The 10202-nt window shown below is 42.1% G+C and overlaps 1 protein-coding gene across 2 annotated transcripts in view; it reads right to left on the minus strand.

Annotated features, from left to right (window-relative positions):
- Mamdc2 (MAM domain containing 2) overlaps positions 1 to 10202 on the minus strand; it is a 195338-nt gene that overhangs the window by 90933 nt on the left and 94203 nt on the right. For both annotated transcript variants that reach the window (XM_004637164.2, XM_023721949.1), the window contains exons 6-7: positions 6983 to 7239; positions 1302 to 1395 (exon numbers count right to left, since the gene is read on the minus strand). In XM_004637164.2, coding sequence (XP_004637221.1) covers positions 1302 to 1395; positions 6983 to 7239 — 351 coding nt within the window. The remainder of the gene's footprint in view (positions 1 to 1301; positions 1396 to 6982; positions 7240 to 10202) is intronic.

Here is a 10202-nt window from a genome sequence, read left to right on the forward strand (position 1 = left end):
CCTTCCTGCTTCCTGGGCTGCCGCCTTTCAGTCCTCTCCTGCGTGGGAGCAGACTGGGGGGCCCTGAGCTCAGTAATAAACGGCTTTCCAAATTCCAACCTGGCTGATCTGGTTCCTATTCTGAGTGACCCATAACACTTTCTCTGAAAGATCTGTTTCTGAGTTGACTTTGAATCAATTTATCTATCTAACCGGAAAGTAAAAATATCAGGATAAAATTATTTGGCAGTTCACTTTTTTTTTTTTTTTTTTTGTATTTTTTAGGGAAAGGGACTACAGCGTGTTCAGGGTCTCACTACTAGATCGGACTTGTAGTGATCCGCCTGTTTACAGCCTCCCAAGAGCTGGGATTATAGGTGTGCACCACCAGGCCCAGTCTCTGGGAGTTCACTTTGAAAAAAGTAAGTAAATTAAGGGTACATAATACTTAGTCAAAACCATCCTAGAGATGTCTACTAAATACTAATGTATTTAAACATAAAGACATATATAAAGCTTGGATAAAGTTGGAAAGAGTTATTATAATTCTGTTCAGTACATTGTAAGTATTTTTTACATTTGTCCTGCCACCTATCAAGATATCTTTTATTTTAAAAAAGATGAGTTAGAGTAAATGAATATATTTAATTTTTCTTTCTTCTTTCTTTCTTTTTTTTTTACAAGTAGGTAGAGAAAATGAAACACATGGGCTCAGAAAAATTAGACTCACTCTGTGTGGAGCAAAAGTGGGTAATATTCCCGAGAAACAACAATTCAGATCATTCATTTTTTTTAAAGGATGAGATATGAGAAAAGGTGATTAAATAAAAGATTATTTATTTATTATTTTTTTAACTTTTAAATTTGTTTTATTTTTTAAGAGAGTACAAAATAGCACTAAAACAGAAAAATCACAAGTGATACAGAATTTCACTTAACAAAATTAGATGAATTTCACAGTATTAGTTGTAATGTATAGTGCTGTCTTCCAACCAATTATTCATATTACCAGATATATGTGTACAAAATTAGAAGAAAGAAAAAGAGAACGGAATATATAAAAAAGTAAGAAGAGAAAAAGGACAAATAACTGAAAAGAGGAGACAAAACAGATTAAGCGTTAACTATTCCTTTCCACAGAGCAGCAGAAAGGCACAGTACAGTTGTCCAAACCATCCTGCTTCTATACATAGATCTCTCTCTTCCCCCACTCCCTCTGCTGTCCTTCTCCTCAAAAGACAATTTAAAGCAAGTCCTGAGACCAAGTAGCTATCAAGAAAGAAAAGTTCTAAATGGGAAGAAGAAAAGAAGAGAATGCGTACCTGTCTGATTTTGGCAGTGAACAGGAGAGAAAGAAATGTCATCCAGGGCCACATATCCTCCTTTGGGACCATTGAAGGCGACTTCAAAAATAACCTAGAGGAAAACAACATGTTGCCACATAGTTACATAGTTCTGTTAGGTTTATGTGTTCTGAAATGTAGTTTAAAGTGACATGCCAATCAAACCAGGAGAACCAGAGTCACAGGATATGCAATTATGTCTCCAAATATAAGTGTCTGAGAAACACTCTATCCAATTCATGATTTCTTTTAGGAGAATGAAACTGCTATCATCTGAGTGCTTTTGTTCCCTGCAATGTGGAGATGTAATTCTCAGAGTAATGGTGTTAGGAAGCAGCCCTCCGGGGAGGTGATTAGGTGCTAACGGCAGAGCCCTCACACTTAGGACTGGTGTCCTAGCAGGGGAGCTTGCTTGTCCTTTTTGTCATTTAAGGATACAGTGAGAAGGCACCAAAATCAGATACCAGATCTGCCATCTCATCTTAGACGTCCAAGTTCTGGATTTATAAGTACTTTTCTGCTGTTTATAAGCTACACAGTCTATGCCATTTTGTTATTGCAACCTCTCTAAATGAATACTTCCTAAATTTACTTTTTTGTGACAGGTATTTTCTTTTTCCTTGAGGGTCAGCTGCAATGCCCATGTTGTTTTTGCTATAACTCCAGAATTCATCCACATTTTGAAGTCAGATTAAAGGAAAGCCAGGATAAGTGGAGTAAGTAGGGCAGTTTCTCCCTTGCTGTCACAGGAAGGTAAGCCATCTGAGTTCCTGTTCCGTCTTCCCACACAGAGCTCTACTGGTGGCAAAGATGCAGTGATTGGAGACGAGGGCCCTGAGATTGGCATGTCCAGGCATGTCTTAACAGATAGATAGAACATGGACTAGTGAGTTCAACCCTTTCATTTTGCTGCCTTATGTGCCAAGGACTGAGTGTGAACTCAGTGCTCTTTCTGCCCGAGATGATGAGGGGAGGATCAGGTGTGGTCAGCACAGCCTTTGCCCATGTAGAGAAAGCCTCCCTGGTGTGCAGTCCACACTGTGTGGAGCAGTGTGTGCAAGGGCCAGGTGGGAAAGTGAGTGTGTGAAGTGGTCATTCCCTTTTGAGCACTTCTGAGCAATGGAGAAAATAGTCTATCCACAGGGGGCAGCAGCTACTCAGCTTCATCAGTGGCTGATGTCTGGGAAGTCAGGAGGGCTACAGGCTGAATTGTGTTTCCTCAAATTCATACTGGAACCCCTCCCCTCAGCACCTCGATATGTTATTTCACTTGGGAATAAAGTGGTTGCTAGTGAAATTTGTTACAGTGAGGCCATGTGGGGAAGGGTGGGCCTCTAATCTAAATGACTGACATTCTAACAAAAAGGGGAAAACTAGGTGGAGAGGTAGATGCACAAAGAGAGAGGCATGTGAAGACAAAGAGAGTCCTTTAAGTTCGTCAGTACCAAAGATTGCCTGTGAACTGTCAGTAGGAGACAGATAGGGAACATATTCTTTCTCACAGTGGTAGAAGGGACAAATTCTTAACTTGATCTAGGACTTCTGGCCAGCAGAACCGTGAGACACTAAATTTCTATTTTGTTAAGCCACCCATCCCATGCTACTTTGTTATGGTAGCTCTAGCAAACAAGCAGAAGACCTAATGTGTTTGCACCTAACAAGTTATCAAGAAGGTCTTTATCTCTGATTTTACTGGTAATGTTTGGATTTTTCAATTCTGGTAAGTAAAAATTAAAACAAGCAAATCACAAATGAAAAACCCTCACAGGTACCAGACAAACAACCATGCACAAGATTTGATCTGTGGGCTTATGCTTTGCAGCCTCTTCTGGGATTACAGGCACGTGCCACCACACTCAGTTTCAGTCATCATCTCAGCGTTCCCTGGGGGCAGAGCTGCCACAGCAGGCAGGGGAACTGAACCGCTGACCCCTGCGTCTGCCTAAGCAGGAGCTTTAATCCACTGAGCTATCTGGCCAGCCCTTGCAGCCTCTTCTGAAGGCAACAGTGTCTTAGAGGCAGACAGACCAGAGCCCAAATCCCATGGTCATTACCTCCTAGCTAGGCAACCTTGGATCCACTAGTAAATCTCTTGAAGTCTTGTTGTTCTTATTTATTAAAATAGGGATAATAACACCTACTTTATGGTGCTGTTCAGGAAATTAAATGAGATAATGTATATAAAGATCCCAAGGGCCAGCAAGACAGCTCAATGGACTAAGTGCTTGCTTAGCCAAGTGTAAGAACGGGGAGGTTTGATCCCCGGCATCACATGCTGCACCGGCCCCACCCCTGGGCACACTGACCCAGCCACTGAGACTGGGTGTGGTGGTGCATGCCTACAATCCCAGTGCTGGGGAGGAAGAAAACAGGATGATCACTATGAGTCTGAGCTGTGTAGTGAGACCTTGAACCAAATACATTTATTTAGAAAAAAAAGTGGTGTTAGAATATCCTAGCACAGAGTCAGGTACATAATAAGTGCTGAACTAATTTCATCTTTTTCTTCAGGCTCTCTCTTGGACTCTTGTTCAAATTTACCCCTTCAGAATATTTTCCTTCTATTAATATGTTATGAAAAGAGTTATACAAACACACACACATATATATGTATACAAATATGTTGTCTTCATCAACTCATTTTTTCCTTCAAGTCTGTTGAGGTTTAGGAATGCCCAGTGTCACTAATTAGCTCATGCAGGCCTAGTCACTCTTCCAAGCCTCAGCTTCATTTTTGAAAAAAGATTGGACTAGAAGGTTCTTAGGGTCTCTTTTAGCTGAATCACAATGTTTCTCCTGGACCCAGATGCTTCCAAATGTGAGGGAAGCAAGGGCTAAGAATGAAGGAACCAATATGGACAGAGAAGGGGCCAATTACTTTTCCAGACTTGCCATAGATCCATGACATTGAGCTCTCAAGGCTCTGGCTGGTAAAGGAAGTGGATGAGAGAACTTGGCTCATCCGGAGCAGGTAGATTAAGAATGGCATTTCTGATAAGAATATGCCAATACAATGCCAATGCATTGTCTCTCATTCAGAAAGACAGTCTCCAATGCTCATTTTCCTGTTTAAAACTCATCTGAGAACATGGTGATAGTAAACTGACCCACTTCCTCTGGACAAGTCCCCACTCTTGGCAATTACAAGAGCAAATATTAGCAATAGGTTCAGACCACCGGAATAAAATCACATATGCGTGGGCCAAAGAAGTCTGTTGAGGTTTAGTAATGCCCAGCGCTATTGATTTACTGTTATTGCAGTGGTTGTTGTGCTGGGGATTAAGCCCAAGACCTTTGCACTGAGCTACATTCTTTCAGAACTTTAAAAAACAAAATTTGAGAAATGGTCTCACTAAGTTGCTAAATCGCCCAATTTGGGCTTAAAATTGTGAGCATTCAGCCTCAGCCTCAGGAGTATTGCACTCACAGACAGTATAAACATTTTATATGGCTGCACGAGAAGAGTGGGTGGAAACAACATATCTATATATGTGTGCATGTGTGTGTAACTCGTTTCATAACATATTCATAGAAGGAAAATATTCTGAGGGAGTAACATGCATTTCATTTTTTTTCCCTCTTGTAATTCAAACTTAGAGAAAATTTTCCACTGGGCTGCAAGAGCAAAAACTGAGGCCTAGGAAGACTTGAGGATAGGAAATAGCACACATTCTGCAAAAGTCACTGTGCTCTCTCTTGGGCCATTTGGGGTGGCAGTAAGGGGAGGTAGGAAGAAGGTGGGGAAAAAGCAGGCACGCCATGGGTAGATGGAACACATCAGAAGTCAGGACCCAGCCCAGCGTTCTCTGCAGCTCTACAGCAGGCTAGCAGATGGCACCCCTGAAAAGCAGCCAGAGGAACAAGCACTTCTGTACTTTAAAGGGGACTGGGCGAGAGACTGCAAAAAGCACAAATTGAACGATTTGGGGTGTTAATAACTTGTAACGAAGACCCTACATATAGTGCCAAGTCCTTCCAGCAATTTCACACATAGAGCACCCACAAGGCTACCCCCAGGATCCTCAAGGTCCTTGGGGTCCTTAGACAAGGCCTCCTCTTTCAGCTGTAGGTCAGATCTCAGTCTCAGATGTTGCCTAAGCTCCGTGGCATTCGCCAGCTGTGTGACCTAGAAAAAAGATGTTAGACTTCTTGGACGCTGTTTTCTCCTTTCTCATCTGCAAATATGGAAATAATTTTATCTACTTTGTTAGTGAGAGTTGAAAGTGCCTTGAAATTCTGAAATACATAGAGAGATGGAGGTGCATATTAATGTATGTGCTCGAAAAAGGTCTGCACAGATGAGCACCACCATGCTTGTGGTCCTCATCTTTGTGGACGCATGTCAGGGGTTTTAACTTACTTTGCTTACTGAGTCTTCTTCTTCTTCTTCTTCTTCTTCTTCTTCTTCTTCTTCTTCTTCTTCTTCTTCTTCTTCTTCTTCTTCTTCTTCTATCTTTTATTAATGTACTTGGTACAGGGTCTCACTATGCAGCTTGGACTTGTAGCAATCCTCCTGTCTCAGCCTCCCCAGTGTTGGGATTACGGGCATGCACCACCATGCCTGGTTTCGGTGGCAGTTATGGTGCAGGGATGACATAGCATGCAGTACCAGGGATTGAACCCAGTCCTCACACTTGCCAGGCAGGTAGGTAGGCCACCAAGCTATCTCCCCAGCCCTGCTTCTCTGAGTTTTTGAATTCTTTGCAACATTTATTGTTTATATAACTATAAGAATACCTTCAAAATAAAGGCACCAAGCTTGTATCAAATTAGGGCTTGAATAATAAGTGTATTTCTGGTTTTGAGACATTATGCTGCAAAGAAACAAGCCACTTTTTTTCTCTGGCAAAACAGATTCCTCAATTAAGAGAAGATCTCAAAGTGGCTTTCAAGAACAGAAGTCCAGAAATAAGCTGCCCAGAGGAGTCTGACCCCTCTATCTTTTTTTTTTTTTTTTTTCCGGAACCGGGGATTGAACTCAGGCCCTTGCACTTGCCAGGGAAGCGCTTATTCCACTGCGCCATCTCCCCAGGCCCCCTCTATCTTTTGAACTCTCTACGGTCACAGTACAAAGTTCAGAGAGAGCATGTACCCAGGGGATCTAGTGTGTTGACTGACTTTTTCATATTTATCTTTATTAAAAATATTCTCGCTAGAACATGGACGTGACAAAAGAAGAATTCAGATGGGAACACAAGGGGGAGAAAGGGAAAGCAAGATTGAAGTAGAGGTACAAGCAGAAGCGCAAGGGCAAAAAGGAGACAATGGTCATTGGGTACAAAGTTCTGGCTAGAGGGAAGGAAAAATTCTGGTGTCTAATACACCATCAGCTGAGTACAGCTAATAATAACATACTACATATTACAAAGTACTTAGAGAGGATTTTGTGTGTTCGAAGAAATGATAAATGAGTTGATGCCATGTTAACTACTCTGATTTGATCATTGCCCATTGTGTACATGTTTCAAAACACCACACTATGCCCTTATTAAAAGTAAAATGAAACTTAGAAAACAAATTCAATGTGTGCCCATTTAAAAATAAAACCATTGAAGTACAGCAGGAGAAAAAGGTTATTGAGTATGTGACTCCCGTCTTTGTGTGGTGGTATCCCTACCACGTGTCCAGGCCAGGCACCCCTGGCCCCCTGGCACACCTACCTCCATGGGGTAAGGGGCACTGAACTCGACCTCCGCAAGGTTCCAGGCAGCATTCCCTGGACTGTCCACCTTCCATAGCTCCTCATAGACGCCCACCGTGTCCCGAGTGTAGAGGGAGAAGACATTGCCATTGCCTTGCTGGAGCTGGTAATAGAAGGACAGGCAGCCAGACATGGAGGTCGTGGTCATCGGGGAGATGAGCTGTGCCACCTCCTGGAAGTGCTTGACATAAACTGAGTCCACATACATGTAGTGCCCTGGGAAAGGCAGAGAGAACACAGGGCAGTCAGGCTGGGTGGTTGCAGAAGCAACAGCCCAATTCCGGGACTCCTTTCAACATCGTGCATGGGAGTGGAGGAGAAGAAGGGGGTGGGTTACAGCTGAAAAGAACCACCACGTGTGAATAAATGGGAGACAGGCATGGGCTTCATGGGCCAGGTAGATGAGGATCATGCCTTTTCTTTCTCTACTTTGATTGGAGCAGAGTATACTCATAGACAGGGAGACGTGTCATCTGCAAGGTGCTTGAATTTTCACAGGATGAACACAGCCCTGGGAAGGAACAGAACATTGCCCTAGAAGCGACCTCTTCCCAAGACTTGGTTGAATTATAAGACTGTAGATGTAGATGGCTCTATGCCATCTATTATGAAAAGGGCATGGAAAGTGCCTCTGGACACTCCGGCCACTTATACAAAATGTCGTTGCATATCTTTTGAGTGAAACTGAGACTGTGAATTCAAACTAGCTGCAATTTGTGCATCATGATTGGGGTGTGTAGGCTGATCAACACTGTAGACAGGACAGAGACTCGGGGACTCCAATCTGAAGGCGCTCAGATTCTTTATATAAAATGCAAGTAATATTTGCGTATATCTTACATGATCTTTCTCTGTACTTTAAATCATTTCTAGATATAATACCTAATGTGATGTAAACTCCATGTAAATAGTTATTCTATATGTATTAGGGAAACATATCAAAAAAGATCTGTATATATTCTGTACTGAGGTAATTCTTTTTTGAATGTTATTTTATTTGTCAACTGAATTGACCGATATGGAGCCCTGGAGACAGAGCCGACTATGTCCCTAATGGGGTTCATATGACTATTAAATGAGACTGTCTCTAAAGTGTATCTGGCATCTTGTAATTGCCTAACATGATTATAATGAGATAAAGTAACTCCATGCATGAACCTAGACCCATGCTTGCCCTCTGGTCTGTTTTATGTAAGAGGTAGCTATTATTATAGGCAATTTTGTGTGAATTTATTTAAACAATCACAGAGAGGTACTCTGCAATGTATCTTGGACAGACTATTATTTCTGTTTACATGCCCAGAAAAATTACTACTTAATACCTTTAGTTTTATGAAACAGTGCCTGGGTTTTGCAAAGCATGAATACTGTCTCAGGAAGGTTGTTACCCCAACATTGCAAAGCAAAGATGGGCAGTCTCCCTTTTTCTTGGTGGTAAATTGTTCAATCCCCTGAATAATCTCCCTTGTTTAAATATAATTTTTCTTATCTTCTTGCAAAGCCATGAACTGTGAATAAACAGAGATCACAAATGCAGATGCTGGGGGGAGCCAGCCAGATGAAGTGTGTACATGAGCTGGATTGGGTGAGGGAGCAGAGAAAGGCTGGTAAATTAGCCACCAGCACTTGAAGTCATATTTCTCCAGCAACAAGGCAATCAAGCTTCCCTGTGAAAGCTGGGAAATCTAGTAGCGCCGGGTCCCTGTTCTCATAGGGCCTTCAATAGCAGGTGGAATGAGCCTGTGCTCTGTGGGCCCCCTCAGTGAACAGCTTGTACTCCAGCTGCTGCCCCATCATCCAGTCCAGCACTGCAGGCTTCTCCCCACAAAGCCCCAAGTCCAGGTTCACGTGGCGAATCTACCCACTTTTCAGTGATGCTCATTGTATTTGTTTCCAGGGCTGACACACAATACCACACAGTGGGTGGCTTAAACAACAAAAAGTTAATGCTTTACAGTCCTGAAAGCTTCAATTCTGAGATCAGGATGTCAACAGGAGGTGGTGAGGGGTGCCCCAGGCCTCTCTTCCAGCTTTTCGTGGGTTGCTGACTGTCTTTGCCATTTCTTGGCTTGCAACTCTTAATCCTTATCTTTAGATAGCATTCTCCATGCACATGTGTCACCCCCTGTGTCCGAAGATCTTTCCTTAAGCATGCTAGTTGTGTTAGATTAGGGGGCCCCCATTTCAATATGACTTCATGTTCCTTATGTATGCACTGATCCAATTTCCAAATAAGGTCACATATTGATGTGCTAGTTTTAGGGCATATATATATATATATATATATATATATATATATATATTCAGTGCAGTGTTAGGCCTTCAGTGTGTGTGTGTGTGTGTGCATGTGTGTATGTGTGTGTGTTGGACAGCATAGTATGTGTGTGTGTGTGTGTGTGTGTGTGTTGGGCAGCATAACTCCTCCTAAAAGGAACACCCTCTACCAGAATTTTTAAAACTTGGTGCGTACCAAGTAAACATCTGTAGACTGTATATGCCTATTAGAGTCCATTTGGTTAGCTCTGTGAAGGATTTTTAATTAGGAAGAGTCAGGTCGTCACACTGGACCAAACCAAAGAACCTCTGATATGTATGTAAGGCTACCCTCCTTATTCTAAGCTCAAGGGGCTTCTAAATCAGTCCTGAGGAGAGTCAGCCCTCACTAGAACATTCTAGTGAAGGAGGCTAGTGCAGATGACACATTTGTCTCTATAACAGAACTCTATTCCCTAAGAAGTCATTTGGGCCATGCTTTTAAGCTTGTACGTAGTATGTGCACTTCTGTTATTTTCTGATTATTTTGTTATTGGATTTTTTCATAGAACTAAAAAGAGTGCTTTTAATATTTTATTTATTAATATTTACATGTATTACATTGACATTTAAAACATTATTATTTATGAAAAAAGAACTCATGGGAGTATCAAAGGCAGAGCTGAGTGCCAGGCATGGTGGGGCACGCCTGTAATCTCAGCATCTGAGAAGCTGAAGCAGGAGGATCACTAAGAGTTCAAGGCCAGCCTGGGCTATAGAGTAAATTCAAGGCCAACTGGAATTACATAGTGAGACCCTGTCTCAAAAAAATAAAGACAAAGAAAAGAGATGAAAAGTTGGGTATAGCTGCACATGCATGTAAACCCAGCATTCTGGAAAGCTAAGGCAAGAGAATCCAAAATTTT

This window comes from Octodon degus, unplaced genomic scaffold (genome assembly GCF_000260255.1).
Source record: "Octodon degus isolate 3935 unplaced genomic scaffold, OctDeg1.0 scaffold00087, whole genome shotgun sequence".
Taxonomy (NCBI): Eukaryota; Metazoa; Chordata; class Mammalia; order Rodentia; family Octodontidae; genus Octodon; species Octodon degus.